The sequence below is a fragment of the Hippichthys cyanospilos genome, chromosome 6, assembly GCF_059441005.1.
Source record: "Hippichthys cyanospilos isolate Australia breed blue-spotted pipefish chromosome 6, RoL_Hcya_1.0, whole genome shotgun sequence".
NCBI classification, from domain to species: Eukaryota; Metazoa; Chordata; class Actinopteri; order Syngnathiformes; family Syngnathidae; genus Hippichthys; species Hippichthys cyanospilos.
Window position 1 is genome coordinate 24699329 of NC_142374.1, and position 18358 is coordinate 24717686.

General features: G+C 44.5%; 3 protein-coding genes across 4 annotated transcripts; 2 read left to right on the forward strand and 1 right to left on the reverse strand.

The window, feature by feature from the left end:
- The first annotated feature begins 2987 nt into the window (after positions 1–2987).
- On the forward strand, positions 2988–8023 carry LOC148422968 (LIM domain only protein 3-like). Its single transcript, XM_088417491.1, has 5 exons — positions 2988–3226; positions 4259–4472; positions 6636–6761; positions 7152–7275; positions 7534–8023. Exons 1-4 carry the CDS (start codon positions 3205–3207, stop codon positions 7270–7272), a joined length of 483 nt encoding a protein of 160 aa, XP_088273617.1. The 5' UTR covers positions 2988–3204; the 3' UTR covers positions 7273–7275; positions 7534–8023.
- A 115-nt stretch (positions 8024–8138) lies between these two features.
- ric3b (RIC3 acetylcholine receptor chaperone b) lies at positions 8139–11547 on the forward strand. Its single transcript, XM_088417489.1, has 6 exons — positions 8139–8376; positions 9255–9487; positions 9567–9645; positions 9813–9906; positions 9973–10112; positions 10844–11547. Exons 1-6 carry the CDS (start codon positions 8259–8261, stop codon positions 11242–11244), a joined length of 1065 nt encoding a protein of 354 aa, XP_088273615.1. The 5' UTR covers positions 8139–8258; the 3' UTR covers positions 11245–11547.
- A 126-nt stretch (positions 11548–11673) lies between these two features.
- On the reverse strand, positions 11674–16387 carry psma1 (proteasome 20S subunit alpha 1). 2 transcript variants are annotated; one of them, XM_088417952.1, is made up of 10 exons: positions 16285–16387; positions 14744–14788; positions 14546–14647; positions 13945–14048; positions 13776–13864; positions 13199–13269; positions 12956–13085; positions 12534–12613; positions 12296–12400; positions 11674–11911 (listed from the first exon to the last, which is right to left on the reverse strand). In XM_088417952.1, exons 1-10 carry the CDS (start codon positions 16285–16287, stop codon positions 11804–11806), a joined length of 837 nt encoding a protein of 278 aa, XP_088274078.1. In that variant the 5' UTR covers positions 16288–16387; the 3' UTR covers positions 11674–11803. The 2 variants fall into 2 exon arrangements, with proteins under 2 accessions (XP_088274078.1, XP_088274079.1); XM_088417953.1 differs by having other exon boundaries at positions 11674–11915.
- Between the last annotated feature and the right edge of the window lie 1971 nt (positions 16388–18358).

Consider the following 18358-nt stretch of genomic DNA (forward strand, 5'->3'; position numbering starts at 1 on the left):
TTTAAGGGTAAAAAAAACCCCAACGTATTCTTGAGTTTTTTTTTTATTGTTAAAGAATCGACAGATGTATGATGCTAAACTGCAATACATTTATTACGTGTGGAGCATGATGGCAAAAGTTTACTGATGGGAAAACGAAGCTTCATGAAGCATTTGCGATTTTTTATCCCCCTTAAATGGCGCTCTTTAAAGGTAAAGGCAAGTGCAGTGGAAATGTATTCGATTTCCACTGCATCTTTACTTTAAGTGATATCTATACCACTCAGAAAATATCATCATGACGCTTCATGAAGCTTCACGAGGCACTTGTGAAATACATATTTTTTTACTCCTTCAGGTGGTGCTATTGGGTGAGAACGTTCAGAAATGAACGTTCCGAACCTTCGACTCCTATGTCGTGAGTTGATAAAGCCACGCCCCCCCCAAAAAAACACAGAAAAGCAACTGTTTTGATTTAAAGTGGCGTTTTCATAGCCAAATTTCCCAGAGAGCTTTTGTTGGCACGATATATGAAAAAATGTCTCATGAAGCCACGCCTGAAAAGACACAGAAAAGCCGCCATTTTGATTTGAAGTGGCACTTACCTCGCCAAATTTCTCCGAGAAATATTGTTGCTACGGTTGCCGCAAACGTATGATTTCAAGTTGTATGATGCCCGTATCACTTCCTGTTGGAGGAATGTGTTCCCGCAGCGGCGGTCTGGAAATGAAAAGGGGCGTGGGTGGGGGGTGGGGTTAAAATGACATTGAATTATAGCGTGACAAAAACGCGCGCGCGCACGTAAACGAGAAGGCAGCTGCTTTGAGGTGAGCTGCCCAAGTGCGACCTATATTTGTCTCTGCCCTTTGTTTTCCCCCCGCCGAGGACACCAGCGCACGGCCAAAAAGCTTTTTGTTTCCAGGGGCCGCTAATGAGCGCGCTAACCTCAGCTCACCTTTAATGTCAGCCACAGACGGCCCTTAGCGCAATTAGCCTAATGGCGCCCTCGTGTCTGACAAAAGGCCGCCAAGTTAAGCCGGGGTCGCCGCCGCCGCCGCCCCCGCCTCGCAAAGATTTTTCCGGCTATCTGGACTGGAGTCATTTAATCAAGAATTTTACAGGCTTAATAAATATTGTTGCTCCCGTGGACTTGTACATGACGTATAGATCACTGGAAACGTAAAATAAAAACGTACAAATAAACCAACCCGTAAAGGGTCTCTCTCTGGACTCATCACCACACACCAGCACCATCTTGAGGCAAACAAGTGAACTGCATATTGTCATCTATGATTATTATGTTTAATTCAAATGGTTTAGGAACTTTTTTTTTTTTTTAATTATTCTTGACATGATGTATTTTGAATTCCGTGATTATTATGCCCTTATGTCATTGTAAAATGTATTTGTTACAGTTTATGATACTTTTTTATCATGTATTATTATTATGAATCGGAATGGTTTAGGACAAGAGTGTAGAACTCATTTTTATGGTGGGTCACATTGTAGTTATACTTTCTGTCAGGGGGCCAGTTAAAAAAAAAGCAGATAAACCACACGACTATCAGCCGCAGATTTCAAATAGTGAGAAAAAAGTGGGCGATTATGATCCAAAACGGACGTATACTGTAAAGAAACATTTGAAGTGATTCCCCCTCAAAGAACAAAGCGTTAGCGTTCTTGCTAACTGTTATCTTGCATTCATGCGCGTGAACATAACGCGGCGCCATCCATTTGTCACGGCCGGGGTGATTACCGGGAGAAACTATTTAATTAGGCGCATTAATAATGGAGCTAATTAGCTCCCGTGTGGGCCGCAAACGATGACGTGGGGGGGCGGCAGGCTCGCACCTCATCAGCTGATTAATTAGCGCGCCGACGCTTGAGCGCCTTGACGGCCTCCATGCGATCAGATGAGAGGGCGCATAATGAGAGTAGCGCGGGTCGATGGCGCTGGTTAATTAGCGCGACCTGATCCGGGGGCCGTGTTGTTTACGCCGCGCCGTCTAATGAGATGGAGCGAGAGGCCGCATGGTCTGGGCCCGACGTGAAAATCATTGTCGTGTTCCCATAATAATCTATCTAATAACGCGCTCGATGCTAATGATAAGTAATGACCTCGCCGCACTTTGTCCCATTTCCAGTTAGGACGGTCCAAATCCCGCCTCACGGAACCCGCCACATACTCGTGATAGGAAAATGAAGCTTCGCGAAGCACCGCTGTTCATCTTTTACTCCCCCAGGTGGTGCTAATGGGTTCAAAACAAACACTTGGTACAGTGCATATATATATATATATATATATATATATATATATATATATATATATATAAGAAAATTATATATATGACATCTAGAGGAGTCAAAAACATCAGCGCTTCATGAAGCCTCATCATTAGTTTCTGCCAGTTTAAGCCAATCAAATGCAATGCCGTAGCAGGAAGTTTTCAAATTGAGAGCAAATAAATTGGCACGTGAAGCAACTCAATGGCCTTTTTTTTTAACTCATTTTTTTACACGGACACGCAGTGTCATTACGAACAGGATTTTCGTGGTACTCGGTTGAAAAAATATTTGGCAAAGGGCGCCCCATCGAAAAAGGCCGAGGACACTCACGCGGCGCAGTTGCCATTGCTTTTTTTTTTTTTTTTTTTTTTTTTCGCGCCGCTGTCCACCAACCCGCCCGGAGCGGCGCCGAGAGTTACTGGTCCGCGGAGATAATTGCTGTCCTTGGAGTTGAATAAGCTGATTCCAAAGCACCTCGGGCCGCGCCAGTCCTAGTGTGTGACTGCATATTGAATAATTGATTCAGGGAGGGAGGGAGGGAGGGGGGCGGGGGGTTACTATCAGAGCCGAGCATAATGACTTCATATAATTAGACTGAGAGGGCGAGAGACGGGGGGTGAGAGAGGTAAAGTTGCGAGTGTGTGTGGGAGGGGAGGGGAGGGGAGGGGAGGGGCGGGGGCGGATGCATCGCACAGAGCGCCAGCCTCCACACATGAGGCAGAAATGCTTGAGCACTGACATCAGCTCAGATAAGACGCGAGCGAGGAGGAGGAGGAGGAGGAAGAAGAAGTCGGCGAGGTGGAGGAGGGGAGCAAAAACTAAACAAAACAAAAACAAACGGCGGCGGACGCGTGGCGCTTCGCCTACTTTCGCAACTTTTGTCTTTTTGAGGCCGATCGAGCGCCCGCGGCCGAGCGGAGACGCTTTGGAGGAGAAAGGATGGTGCTGGACAAGGAGGACAGTGAGTGATCCGATCCATCATCTGTTTTCTGAAGGCTAGCGTGGAAGTTAATGTAGTCGTTACGGGAGAAATTTGAGCTTTTCGGCCATCTTTGGATGACTTATGTCTCGCCAGATGTTAAACCGTGACGAGTAAATGACAGCCGACAATGGAAATGATTGGACGAAATCGGATTTTCATTTATGAGCGCAGCTTTTTCTATTGCGGGTAGTGACAGGAAAACGGAGCTTCATGAAGCACTTGTGATTAGTTTTTTTTCCAACCCATTTTGATGGCGCTCTTCATTTAAAGATAAACGATAAATGCAGTGGGAATGTATTAAATTTGACTCGAGTGTCGTCTGGAGGAGTACAAAAATATCACAAGTGCTTCATGAAGCTTCATTTGGCGGGTTTGACTCATTTTATTTTTGGCAATTTTTCTTCTTAAGTCAGACCAGTCCAAAAAAAAGATTTTATGCATTTGTTTTCTTTAAAAAAATGGACAAGGAAAAAACTTTTTTAATAATCTATTCTTAAATTAACCATAACTTTATTGCAGACTTATTTAGCGAGTTTGGCTATTTTTGCTCCTTCTAAGTCAGACCAGACAATAAAAAAGTTCAATTTCTACTTGGCAGTGTATTTAGGGACATAATCACTACGATAAAAAAAAAAAAACCCTTAATAATAAAACTGACTTTTCAAATTAAGAGCAAATGAATTGGAGCATGAAGCAACTTTTTGATAAATTGCATTATATTAACTCCTTCGCAAAAACGTTCTATACTTTTATTTTGTTAAGTTTTATAACATTAGAGACGCAATTTTTATGCATATAAAAATATCAGCAATAAAACAGATGACGATAAGCCTGTAGAGTTGCTGAATAAAGAAAAATCAGGCATATCATTCGATGGAATTTGACATAGCAAATTTGTCGAATCGGTCTGGGCTAATGGGCGCGATCCGCCGCTAAGATGGAGCGCAAGCGTTCCGAGCCGGCCGATCGACGGAGGGCGGCATTAAGTCTTTGGCGTCCGGCCTTCCCCAGGCGTGTCCCTGGTGTCCCTCCGGTCCAGAGAGAAACCCCGAGGCTGCGCCGGCTGCAACGGGAGAATCAGGGACCGCTTCATGCTGCAGGCGCTGGACCGCTACTGGCACGAGGACTGCCTCAAGTGCGCCTGCTGCGACTGCCGCCTGGGCCGGGTGGGCTCCACCCTCTACACCCGGGCCGACCTCATCCTCTGCCGCCGGGACTATCTTAGGTACCGCGGAGGCCGGCCGCAAAACCAGCTTGAAATCGAAGGAATGTCCCGGGTCGGGACCGAGACGCGAGTTGAGAGCAGGTCGATCGACACCCAGACTTTGAGGAGTTGGCGCCGAGTAGAGACCAAGGCCCCGGTGTCGAGACCAAGACATTGAGGAGTTGGGAGCAGGTCAATACCGAGACTTTAAAGAGTTGACACCGGGTCAAGACCGGGACACTAGTGTTGGGACCAACACTTTGAGAAGTTGACGGCGGGTCAAGACCGAGAGGCCGGGACCCCAATGTTGAGACCCCGACTTTGAGAAGTCGAGAGCAGATACTCAGACTTTAAAGAGCGGACGAGTCAAGACTAGAACTCTGGCTTCAACACCGAAACTTTTAGGAGTCGAGAGCGGGTCTATACTGATACTTTACAGAGTTGACACTAAGTCAAGACCATGACCGGTTGAGATGAAGACTTTGAGGCGTTTAGAGCAGACCGATACTGAGACTTTACGAAGTTGACAACGGGTCAAGACCAGGACTGTGGTGTTGGGACAAAAAAACTTTGGAGCTGAGACCAGGTCAATACTAGGACTTTAAAGACTCGGTAGCGAAACGAAACCGGGACTTTAAGGTGTTGAGCGACTTTGAGGAGAGGACGCTCGGGGTTCTACTTGAGGAATTGAGACCGCGTCATTCTTCAGACGACTACAGTCTGCAGTCTTGTTAAACGTAAACATGTCCGGGGAAAACACGAGCGTTGGAGGTCCGAGTCCTGCCGAAACCCAGAAGAACCTCGGAAGCCAGCAAAATCGTTTATCACGAGATCGAACCCTGAACCCGAACCCGCGCGCCGCACGTTTTTTCAAACGGGCGGGGAAAATCGAGCGACACCGCACGAGAAGACGGCGCTCTTCGCCGCGTTTCCCGACCGAACGAGCGGTCCTTCCTCAGCCCCGTCGAGAAGCGTAAAAGCGCAGCTGATCACGCCGGCGAGTTTAGCGCTCTCTATTATGGGATGGCGGCGGTTTCCCCGACGACTCCGCCGAGACTTCTTTGGGGAAATAACGAGCTCGGCGGTCAGCTGCGCACCTCCTGATTGGCCGGGCTCGTGCGCTGTCGGGCCTGGCGCGCACTCCATCTGGATTTTCTGGCCGCTAAGTCGCTCATTAGCCGCGCGCCGCACTTAGGCCGGCAAGGAAGGAAAGGGAAAAAAAAAAAAAAAGCCCCCTTTGACGCTTAAATTGGCTCCGTCGCCTCCCGCTTTCCTCGTCATGGGCCCGGCCCGCAGCCCTTTGAAGAGCCGGATTAGAACCATGTGATTTCTTTTAATTGGGCCATTAGCGGAGAATTAGCATGGAGCCGGCGCTGGCTCGTTAGAGAGGGGGCGCGGGGAACGGGGCCCACCAGGTGCCCGACGCTCGTTAGATGAGAACGCGCCGGCTGCTTTTGTTGCCCGGGACGGACGCCGGCTCGCTCGTTGACCTTCCGCTCGGTGCCGCGTCTCGGCCAGATGGACTCTTAGCTCGCCGCGCGAGGAAGCGGCGCCGCTAATGAGCCGCCGCCGCCGCAATAGAATTGGAAAGTGCGCTATGTGATAACCGTGACCTACTTCTGTCTTCCTTCAAAGCTTGGCAGATAAACAAGGCATGTTTCAGAGCGCCGGGTTACGAAATTTTTCAATCGGGGGCCGCACATAGAAAAAAAAGGCATCGAAGGACACTTTATGAAACTATAATCAGGTGAAGGACGCAATTTTCTGCACTAGAGGAACGCTAAACACCTAACAGCGCGCCTTATAATCCGGTGCGCCTTACCCTGCGCACAAATGTTCATTTTTGGGGGAACGAAATATAAAGGAACTCGACATTCCCGTTAGCGCGGCTCCATCTGGTGGATGCTTAACGCAAGCCCGGCCTCAATTGTAGCTTCTATTGGAGGTGCCATATAAGGAATGCGGTGGGCCCCAAATACAGCGCGCGGGTGTCAAAGTCAAGGCCCGGGGGCCAGATCCGGTCCACCGAATCAGTCAAAAGTTAGGACACCTCTGAAGGGGGATGTTTTTCACGGAAGAAATAATTAAAAGACACAATTTTTCCTTATAAGGCGCAGGTTCAAAGTGTTTGCGAGCGCGCGACTGACTTGAAGGCGTTTTTCGTTTTCTTTTGTCGCCGCTCAGGCTCTTCGGCGTGACGGGCAAATGCGCCGCCTGCACCAAGCTAATCCCGGCCTTCGAGATGGTGATGAGGGCGCGGGACAACGTCTACCACTTGGACTGCTTCGCCTGCCAGCTCTGTCGACAGAGGTTGGATTAGCGTGTTCGCTAGCCGCAAGCGTGGAAAATCACCACTTGTGGTGCTTGGAACTGATTAGCAGTGCTAATAGCATGAATATTGTTCGCTAGGGCTAAACTAGCTCCACACTGTTAGTATTAGCAGTGCTTTGAACTGAAAATGAAGCCTCATGAAGCACTATATATATATATTTTTTACACCTTAAGATGGTGGTCTTGGTTTAAAGACAAAGGTTAGTGCAGTAAGAAAAATGGCTGCATTTCCATTACATCTTGAGATCAAGTCCCAAAAAAATATCCCATGTTTCATGAAGCTTCATTCGGCGGCCACTATTTTCAAGTAGTGAAGCCAGTAGCTATAAACGCAAACGAATCATAAAAAATGCCCCCCCCCCCATACAGGTTTTGTGTGGGGGACCGCTTCTTCCTGAAGAACAACATGATCTTATGCCAGTTGGACTACGAAGGCGGCCATTTTGAAAGCGGACATTTTAACGGCAACGCGGAAAGGCCTTTGCAGTGACAGGTAAACAAATGTGATGCTATTTTCCTCATTTTTAAATATGTCATATTTAACCCTTGTTCGGTATTTTGATATTTACATCAAAGGTGAAACATTAAGTCACCAGGGAACTGAAATTTCACCTCGATGGTGACGAGTCAAACTACAGCCAGAATTATGTGGAAGAAAACGACCCAAAAATGGTCAAAATACTGCACAAGGGTGAAAAAATCAAATCAAAAAAGCATTGTAATTATTTTTTCACTTTCTCACGTATTTCAGTCAGAAGAAGAGCAAAAGAGAGAATCATTTTGGACCTTCTCAAGCCTGTCGTCGAACTTTTTGGAGGTGAAAGGTGTTAAAAGTGAGGACGATGTCCATATACTGGGACAAACTCAAGGAGGAGCACTTTAAGGCTGTCTCGCTGGTTACGGACACATCACCAAGTCCTTCTTCTAATACTTTGCGATTTCGAAAATATATATATTTAATGGTGAACTGGCACGCAAGGAGCGACAAAACAAATGGACCGAGGACAATCAGTTCACCAAAGACGCTTTTACGTGTCCTTTTTTTGTTCTCTTTTCTTTCCCATCGACATAGGTGAGCTGTTAAGTATAATGTCTCTATTTAATTGTCATTGTCATTTTAGGCAAGAAAAACAAAAATGTGAGTTAAGGTCATTCTAATTAGGACTACTGTCAAATTGTATCGATTAAAAATTAAAATCACATATGTTAAGTGGTAAATTCAAAAGGCCGCTTTTATAAAATGCTTTTGAAGTATTTTCATTATGATTATTATGACGATCACGATTGTGAGTGTCGAGCGGGACTTGCGACGCGGTACGTTGGCGTCATCTAGTGGCCAAAGCTTGCCGTTGCAGCCAATGGCGCACTTCCGGTTCCAGTAGGAAATCCAATCGCTCAGCGGGCAAGCGACCACAAGGAAGAAGCCTGCCGCTATTCTTTTCCGATCCAATTCCGAATCGACTTGGTGGCGTTGCCATGGTGATGTCCACCTTCCAAAAGGTGACCCTGGTCACGTGCCTCGTGCTGTGCGTGGCCCTGCTGCTTCCCAGGATGCTCTTGTCTCGCGGGAGGAAGGATGCTAGCGGTACCGAAGGTGGGTCGCTTACCTAGCCGAACATGTTTTTTTTTTTTTTTTTTTTCAAACGATTTAAAGTGTCGACACGTTTCACCTCGATGCGTTCAAATCCACGTAAAGTTTTTATTTTGATTCGAATCAACCAATGGTGGTTGAACGTGCTTGTACTTACACTCTCCTCCCTGAAGATGAGGGGGGCGCTAAAAATCTCAGGAACACAACATTTCAAAGATAATTATTATTTTTTTATCCTAACCCTCATTATTAACAAAGACTGAAAATAAGCTTTTAATTTCAATATTTATTATGAAATGAAATTCGCCAAAACAACATTTATGGATGCCAGGAACAGTCATTTAAATTCAGGAATTCAAAGGGGTGAATTTTCTGAACAATGGTACTTACTGTATATGTATCTAAAACTAAATCTTAAAAAAAAAAGAAGTCTATTTTCTATTGTAAAATTGTGTGCAATGTACAGTAGGTAATATTACTCTCAATTTGGACTTGAGAATTCATTGATGTGGTGCTTGTTTATTTAACACTGCTGTATTTAGAATTTCCATGTCAGTGTAATTTTTTGCCCCCCCCCCCCCCCCCCCCCTACATTTATAAAATTGTAATGCCAATATATAATTGTCATTTTATATGTTTAACAACTACAAATAGCAATTTTAGCAACTGTAGCAATTTTTCACATGTAATTTCTTTGATAAGTTACTTCCCTTGAAAGTCATTTATTGATGTGATATACTGTACACAAGTATGTATTTGAGGGGGGCATTTAAAAAATGATTATAAATTAAAATTTAGACCTTATAGCATTTTGTCAAGTAGTAGTGGTTGTACTTGTATAAGAAAAATGACTTTGACGATATATATTGTCACTTACGCAGGAGGTCACTTCCCACCCATGGTGCACCGCCAAATGGCCCCAGAGGGCCGAGGCCAGAGGGCGGCGACGGGCCCCTCGTCCAGGGCGCACAAGGCGGAGGGCGGCGCCGCCCGGGGAAAAGGCGGCGGAGCGGGCGGCGGGCTGGGAACGGCGGCCAAATCCAACCTGGCGGGACAAATCATTCCCGTCTACGGATTTGGGATTTTGCTTTACATTCTCTACATCCTCTTCAAGGTGGTCTTTTATTCTCTCTTGCCCAATGAGGTTATTACAAATGTGCATTTGATGTGTGTTTTGTGTGTGTGGGGGTCAGATCACGTCCAAGGGGAGCAGTCAGCCCCCATTGGGCAGATTGTCGTCGGTGCGCTCAGAGAACACCAAGCGCAAGATCAGTGAGTTATGCTGGACACTTTTTTTTTTTTTTTTTTTGGTCTCCTATTGTTTTCAACACGCTTATCCTTTGATATCACACACCAAAACAAAAAAATCAAAAAGCCCGAATTGGGTCAATATTTGTTCAGAATGTAACGGCGTGTCATTTTCCCTCCACCAATTTTAGCCGACTTTGAGTTGGTTCAGCTTCAGGAGAAGCTGAGGGAGACTGAGATGGTGATGGAAAATATCGTTTCCAACGCACAGCACAACCCTGACAGGTGCTCGCCAATGCTAACACGCTAACAATTGACAAATGGCTAAACGTGCGGGCGCGTGTGTTGTAGCGCCAGTAAAGGCGTGAACGTGGACCAGGAGAGTCTCCTGCAACAGCTGACAGAAATCACTCGCGTGATGCAGGAAGGTCAGCTTTTGGAGGATGCGGCAATGACCAAAAAGAGCCAGCAGAGGCCGCCGTGGGAAGAAGGTAAGTTAACCTTAGCAAGAATGAAATTAACAACAAAAGCACTGCAGAAACGAGACATCAGTCATTAAGTTGCTTGGTGTTCCACTTCATTTGCTCTTAAATCAAAAAGAAAACTGTTTGGTTCCTTTCACGGCATTAGATTTGCTGATACTTGCCCCCATGTACACGTACCCCCATTTGAGAACAATCCCTATTCTTCAAATAGCCCTTTCCACAAATGATCTTTATTCTTTATTTCTGATTGTCTATTAATAATGTTTGACTGACATCTGATTGTTTAGTTACTCCTTAAGCGCAGCTCCATCTAGCGGATGCATAAAGCAAGCCCAGCATCTACTGTAGCTTCTATTCTATGCCCCTTATAATGCGGTGCGCCCTATATATGAAAACACATAAGCCATTAATTGAAGGTGCCCCTTATTATCCGACGCGCCTTATCGCGCGGAAAGTAAGGTAACTTGAAGATGGTTAATGATTTTTTTCCTGTTCTTCAGATAGTACTTTCCACAAATCATCTGTATTCTTAATTTATGCCTGAAAAGTTTGACTGACTGATCTGGTGTGCCTTATTGTGCGAAAAATGAGTACACAAACTAGTGTTATGGTCAAACCAGTAGGAATGTCTCTAAACCGCAATTTCCCATGAGCAATACGCACCGATGTCTAATACGGCCCATCCGAACTTTGCTTTTAGGTTGATGAAACTAAGCGTGTTTTGGTTTGCACCTCAGATGAAGAAGAGGATCCTCATGACTCGTGGGAGCGCACTCGCTGCCACTGTCAGCATTCCCCTTGCGGATCACGCAGGCATGGCGGCGAAGACGTCGACCAAGCGGGATTTCCGGCAGCGGGCCAAGCAGACGCCGGTTATGGAGGTGAGGGGGACCCGGAAAAAGATCAGCAGGAGATCTACCCGAGCCAAAAAGAGCAGAGGGAAGGTGAGCGGGAGGAGGAGTCAATCCATGTGGGCGAGGCCGAGCAGGAGCTGGCGTGCATGCTGAAAGAGGTGGAGCTCACCTTGAAGATGACGTCAGCGGCGGAGCTGAACAAGTTGGACCGCCGGGAGACGCAAGAAGTGTCCCGTGGCGGTCCCGTAAGACGACGGAACAAAAGAAGAAGCGTGGAGTCTTAGTGACTCCTGATTGGAAGGATCAGGTTTCGTTTGTGTGGAAACTTTGACCAGCATGCGCCTAAGATTCCGCACGGATTTCACAACTTTGCACTTTGCCTGATAGCAAACGCGAATAGTGGACAGTCTGGTCTGTTGAGGTCAAGCGGGGTCACAATCAAAATGTCATGGTCGAATTTATCGTCCTGAGAGTCAGCCTTTTCATTTGTGTCCACGTCCATTGCATCCATGAAGTATTCCAATTTTTTTTTCCCTCAAAATGTGCTAGCATGGTCATCACCCTTTCAATAAATACCTCAAACTACACTTAAATGTTTAGTTTGAAGTCTCCTTTGGAATTGGATTTTATTTGCGGGAGCAAGCATGCGACAAGCAAGTTGCTAATGCTAAACGGCTGCGGAGTATGAGACAAACACACATGGGACAAGTGAGTTCAAAAAAAAGGGGGTGGGGCATTTATTCATTGAATTCAGGGTACATCCTACCCGTAGAAAAGCACTCACTGACTTGACGCTGGCAGAATATGTCAGGGCTTGGTTGCTTTCGGGCAGGTGGCACATCTCTAACCTTCTTTTATGTCACAAACAAGAATCTCGGGTTTGGCTTCCGCTTCAGTGTTCCATTGGCTCGTCAGGCGGGACTGTGGCATCGTCGTCGTCTGCTGGTGCGGCTACCTGACGCAATGAAAACATTGATTAGCAAATTAACTAACTAACTGGGAAACAATGAGAGGTTCCCTCACAACTTGCTAAAAAGCTAACAGGCTAAGCCACATTTGAGGAGCATGGCAATTAGGTTGTTTTGTTTTTTCGTGTCCCTAAAATGGAAACGGGCTGTTTATGCGCTGTATAAGGTGCTTCGGATTCTACGACGCGCTGTTAACTTTTGAGAAAATTCAAGGCTTCTAGCGACGCCATATAGTGCGGAAAATATGGAATGTCTAAACAACTTTTGAGGGCTCTTAATGTTATTTCTGGACAATCCCATGCCAATGCAGAAAAATGCAGAGTATGCAAAACGTTGCTGTTTTGCACGTGTTTGACGACATCGTTACCTTCCTTTGCGGCCTTTCCTCCAGACCCTCCAGGAAGGGGGCCACGGCATCGTCGTCGTAAATGGTGAACGTCATGTCCTTACCCACGATGCCGATGGAAACATTCTGATATGTGGATTCATTAAGACAAAAAAAAAGTTTGCATTAGATGACGTAAAGAAAAGACATGAAATTTTGAAAAAAAAGGAGAAAAGGATCATGTGGTGGAGGAGGCAGTGGAAGGGAGTGCGTAGACTACCTTGGTGGTGAGGTCTTGTTCGGTGGGAAGGGTCTCTCGGAGGGCTCTCAGGCCATGTTGGACCAACTCATTCATAGTGCCTGGACATTAAAACGCTCGATTAGGACTTAAGAAGACATTTCAGATCTTTTTAAGATTTTAACCATGTTACAATGTTAATTTTTCAGCCAAAACACCCCCAAAGCGTCACTCATCATTTCTAAGAATTCCTCCCTCATTCTGCGCAATACATTTAGATGGCACCAAATGAATCATTGCTACAAATGACCACAAAAATGGTTATACCGTACTTTCACCATGAACGGGATTGCACTGCGCTAACCCTTTCACTGTACTAAGAGCCATTGTCATGCGACTGATCAGTTTTGCTACTTGAGCCAACGCGCTTGCGATTCATCAGTGTTGCCCGAGGTGAAACTCACAGTCTGGAAACTTGTCCATGCATCTCTCCAGGTAAGTGCGGGCCGACTGCGAGCGGGCCCCTATGGACATGGCCTTGCAGTCAAAGTAGTTGGCCGACGGGCACGTCTGGAAGATGTGGGGGCCCATGTCCTGCCATATTCAAATGCAGATCACATACATTTTTTGTATATAACATGATCACAATAAAAAAACAAACAAACAAACAAAACAAGCAAAAAAAAAAACAAAACAAGGGAACTCACGTCATAGCCGGCGATTAGAAGTCCAACACCGTAGGGTCTCCTTCCGTATCGCTGCGTTGGGATTTGAGTTTCTGAGCTCCTGTCAAGGATCAACGCTGCTACGCTTATGTGAAACCATTTAGAAATTACAATCAAACCGCTCCCAGTCATGGTTCGCTATTCACTAGGACTGTGCACATTTGGTAGTGGGTGTGAGCAATCGGCGAACAGGGTCGCACATTATATTGCAAAAACATTATCATCACAATAAAGGCATGTGCAATATGCATCACAAAAATATACGTTTCATGTGAAATTTCAAATTCAAAATCCACCTCGCGGTCAACCTTCGACCAGAATATGGCAAGGGATCTCGGTAAAGAACTTTATGTTTAACAAAAATGGAAAAACTTTCACGCTACAATGCCACAAGGTGGCACCAACTACTTGCTAAGTGATAAAAGAGTAATTGGTATCAAGAAAAACGGTGAAGTGATAGAATACTGACAGATGGAGAGTTTATTATGTAGAGGAGAAGCTAAAATTAGCCGGGGTTACATCCTGCATCCAGCTATGAGTTCTGTGGCCGCGAGGATACTGCTGCCGACGAGATGGACGAGTCGTGACGTGGGCAGGGGCCGGTCAAAGACGAACCTGGATTCCAAACACTCCTGACGCATGAAGTTACTGTAAAAAAGAAGACAACACCATTTAGTGCAAACACATTTTTATTATGGCGGCGCTCCTCATAAAAAAGGACCACCCACCATAGCAGCCTGGCATCCGCAGTGAGGCCAGCGATAGAGATGCCTATGTGGTTGTCAACATGGAGGATCTTCTTCTGGTGGGCCGCCAGTTCTGACTGAGCTCTCTATTTGACACACACAGATGATCAAATGGCTTCTTTCATTGATTGCATGTGACGATGACCAAAGGAAGTATCGTTGTAGATGGTAGAGAATTATAGTCACATGTATAGCACGAAACCACACAGTGAAATTCTTGAAGCACTCATGATATTATTTGACTTCTCTCGATGTCCCTCTTTTAAAGATGCAGTGGAAATATTACACTTTTCCCACCCAAAAAATGAAGGCCAAAAGTATGGGTGCGTCCTATAAACTAACTTAAAATTAGATTTAAGCAAGATTGATTCGTCAGCCACATAAGCCCAGTTTCGACGCAAGGGTGTGCGTTTCACATTGGCCGTATTACTTGCAAAAAAATATCAAAAAGCTTCATATTTCCCATCACTAATTGTACACCAGTTAATGTACATGCACTAAAAAGTTAACCGCCGATGACTCACTTCCTCGCGTCAACATAAACCGATTAGCGCAAGAAAGCAAGTCACAAGAGCCACGCTACCTTTAGTGCGACAAGGACTGCCTGCGTTTTGGATTTGAGTCCGACAGTGGCAGAGCCCTGCTTCACGGCCTCCATGGCGTACTCGATTTGATGAATTCGACCCTGAACACGTCAATGACATCAAGAAGGATGCATGTAAAATAGCAGCATTCACTTTCTTTTATACATAAATGTTTCAGAGACGGGAAGGGATCTCACCTGTGGGCTCCATACGGTCACGTCGTTGTCGTACTGATTGCGAAACTGCACATAACAATAAAACAAAAAGTGTTAGCACACTTCAACCATAAAACGTGATAATGACGCTACCGACGCTTACGTAATTGTCTTGCATCGCCATTTGCTTCCAACAAAAACAAACTGTTGCTAACAAACTCGAGCGTGAGACCGTTCTGGAAGGAAGGCTTTAGGTTTCAAGTTAAATAATTGATGATAGTAACATAAGATGCAAACCCCAAACAAATCAGCAATAACATGGCATTATTTACAAAAAAATATTAGAGGACTCTTAAACAGTGCCCAGTTAGAAGGTTGAATAAAAAATATGGTTAAAAGTAAAAGAAGAATGAAACAACACTGCATTAAGAAAAATGTCTGAGAAAAGGATTTAAGAAAAAAGAAAGATACAAGGGTGCATAAATAAAACTGCTGCACAGAAGGGAGTAGGGGAAAGATGACAAAATGAGAATCAAAAGAAGGACGGAAGGCATAAGCGTCAAATTCCAGTCCTCAAGAGCCGGTATCCTGCATGGTTTTTGGCTCTCTTTTCCCAACACACATGATTCAAATGTTTAACTTATCAGCAAGCTCTGCAAGAGCTTGAAAACAATAATAATCATTTGAATCGGATGTGTTTCAGAGAGTGTTCAAAAATATGCGGGATACCGGCCTCTTGGACCGGAGTTTGACACCTATGACATGAAAAAAACGAGAAAAAAATTAAGTAGGAAAACAATAACAAAGGGAGAAAACAAGCTTTTAGTTGAGGATGGATGAAAGGGTAGCAGGCAGCAAGGAAGAAAGAAAAGACGATCAAGAAAAGAAGTATGACAGGAAAAAATTGGATATTGGTTGAGAATGGGAAACATGCTAGGAGGGGAAAAACACATTTGAAGGCGGTGAGGAGGGGGAAAACGAAGGCAGAAAAAAGGGATTCAGTAAGAACCAACGGTAGGTAGGGAAGACAAATCTTAAAAAGGAGAAAAAATGGAAGACTTAACAGTCATTGTATTGTGCGGAAGGAATGCAATTTGGAAGATTTACGTTGTGTTGGGACCGCATAAAGAATAAACAGAAGCCAGCCCAAACACTGGAAAAAAAAGACGTCACGTTTTTCAAAGTTTAGTGAACCAAAAACGAAAGTAGCCTTCGATGCTAACCTCGCGCTCGCCTGCTAAAACAAATTAACCAACAATGTTACGTTTCTTTCAACTCCAACAATTAATTATATTCAACGTGGACTCAAGCGTGTTTAGGTGCCGCCTTCGGCAAACATTAAAACAACAGCGAATGCGATTAGGAAGATTTCGCGAGGCTAACGTTAGCCACAGCCGACCAAGCGGTTTTGCTTACTCACAGTACGTAAACTTAGCTAGCTGGCTAATGTTAGCCACGGCCAAACAAGCTGTGAATGCGTGGACATTTAATTGGTTAATATATTAAAAACGCTCAAATGAACGATAAAATATGCTAAACTGTCTATAACGTTTAGCCAGGCTATTTTTTTAATTCCTACTGACCATTTTCGCGTCGGTTTAGAGTTGCTGTCTCCTTTTCCGCTGGCTGCTTCTATACTCGATTGGTTTTCCCTGGCCACCGTGACGTCACCGGAAGTCAAGTCAAGCGCTGATCTAAAATCCGAGGCATCCTTTTTATCTATTCAAACAATTACTTCAAATATTCGTGGGGCGCTAAATACTACAAGTAAATATTTTTGTTATTTTTTTTTCATTAAAAAAAGATCAATGATCACGCGTGTTACGACAGTACAATTCATTGCGTCGAAGCAGCACTAGACGGCAGCACTGCACCAGACGAAGACGGCGCTTGGGAAACCTTGAAAATAAAAACAACCTAAATAACATTATTACTTTTATCTGAATTAAAAAAAAAACACACAATCATGTTACTGATAAACGTACAAAAAATTAAATCAAACACAAAATAATAAGAATAATTGAACATCCATGATGTGTTGATGATGTTTTCATAGTCAAAACAGTGTTCATTTTCATTATGATATCCTTACAAGGATGTACTAATTCTAGCTGTGTTGTTCTGCCTTAAGTGGAACTTCTTTGGGAAATTTAAAAAGTGGATATTTGTCAAACAAATACAGCAGAATTGAGTACAACAGAGGCAATCGCTAAAAAAAAGTCAACCGAGTTCATTAGTATGAATCAAAATGGGTGTGATGAGGTATTTGGGAGAGAGGAGTTTTTTGTATTTATTTTCTATTTTTTGGGGGGGATGGGAGGGGGGGGGGGGGCTGACGCGCCCTCCCCTGTGCCAAGGCGATGGCGTCGGCGAGGGGCAATTACATCAGCGTGCCAGCCTCCTTTGTGATTGAGATTGTAGGCGCTGTGCTGAGATCAGCATGTTTCATCCTGGGGGCCTCATTTAAATCTGCCAAACGACGCCCCCTCCCTTACTTTTAATTTTTCAAATGGAGAGCAGCCTGAGTCACGGTGCGCACTGGCCGGCCGAGACGTGCGTCGGAGATGGCACATGCTGCCAAGGGAGTGAGCCAATGGGCAGGCTTGGGAGGGGGGGCTCTCCCGGTTTGTGGTCCATTCATGAAGTCATCTGTTCCAGACTTTAACCAGTTTTGTTGTTCTGACTGAACATAGGGCAAAGTGGCGCCTGATTTTTTTGGGGGGGGATCAACGTATTACAGTCTTTGAGTCCACGAAACGTTTTTTTTTTGTAGTAGCACTAAAAGTAAAGCATTATTAACTAATATATAACAAAACTGAGTAATATTCATTACGATATGGTGACCTTTTAAAAGAAGACACAGATTGACCCTTGTTGATTAAAACAAAATAAAAGTAAGACAGGAAACTATGCAGCCTCCATACACAAAAAGAAAACAACACTCAAAGGCATCTATCTATCCATCTATCTATCTATCTATCTATCTATCTATCTATCTATCTATCTATCTATCTATCTATCTATCTATCTATCTATCTATCTATCTATCTATCCATCCATCCATCCATCCATCCATCCATCCATCCATCCATCCATCCATCCATCCATCCATCCATCCATCCATCCATCCATCCATCCATCCATCCATCCATCCATCCGACGCAGTAGCCTTTTAAGTGACTTTCAATGTATTTTGCAATAAAAATGAAATCTTCATCCATTTGCCACAGAAATGCTGCGTCTGCAATTTGGTCTAACAGGATCGGAGGGCTTCCAAAAGGATTAATTCTACAAGTGTTTTTTTTTTTTTTCTTCAGCTTTTATTTTGAGGAAGGAGGGGAGGGTGACATATCACTTATGGCGAAGAGGATACACAACTCAAAAATGAAAATGGAATTGAAAAAACTCATTAAAAATGAATGTTCACCCTTTTGGCACCTGAGTTATTTTTTCCGTTTTTGCATCACTATTTGAAAAGAAGAATGGTTAGCAATAAAAGAATATTGTAAATGCTCCTTGGGTACAAAATTGCTTCTTTGCCACAAAAAGCGTTCATGAAATGACATTAAACACAAATATCAATGACATTGGACGGAAATCAATTTGAAACTACATTGAGTCCGAATGAGGTCAAGTGGAATATAGGATGGGTGTACA

Bases quoted from the DNA above. Each gene is read 5' to 3' on its own strand.
- LOC148422968 (XM_088417491.1), top strand. From the start codon at position 3,205: ATGGTGCTGGACAAGGAGGACA. The intron at 3,227-4,258 runs GTGAGTGATCCG...GGCCTTCCCCAG, and splicing joins GGTGCTGGACAAGGAGGACA to GCGTGTCCCTGGTGTCCCTC. The intron at 4,473-6,635 runs GTACCGCGGAGG...GTCGCCGCTCAG, and splicing joins TGCCGCCGGGACTATCTTAG to GCTCTTCGGCGTGACGGGCA.
- ric3b (XM_088417489.1), top strand. From the start codon at position 8,259: ATGGTGATGTCCACCTTCCAAAAGGTGACCCTGGTCACGTGCCTCGTG. The intron at 9,907-9,972 runs GTGCTCGCCAAT...CGTGTGTTGTAG, and splicing joins GCACAGCACAACCCTGACAG to CGCCAGTAAAGGCGTGAACG. The intron at 10,113-10,843 runs GTAAGTTAACCT...TTTGCACCTCAG, and splicing joins GAGGCCGCCGTGGGAAGAAG to ATGAAGAAGAGGATCCTCAT.
- psma1 (XM_088417952.1), bottom strand. The intron at 14,049-14,545 runs GTAGCGTGGCTC...TGTGTCAAATAG, and splicing joins CAGTCCTTGTCGCACTAAAG to AGAGCTCAGTCAGAACTGGC. The intron at 13,086-13,198 runs GTGAGTTCCCTT...TGAATATGGCAG, and splicing joins TTCTAATCGCCGGCTATGAC to GACATGGGCCCCCACATCTT.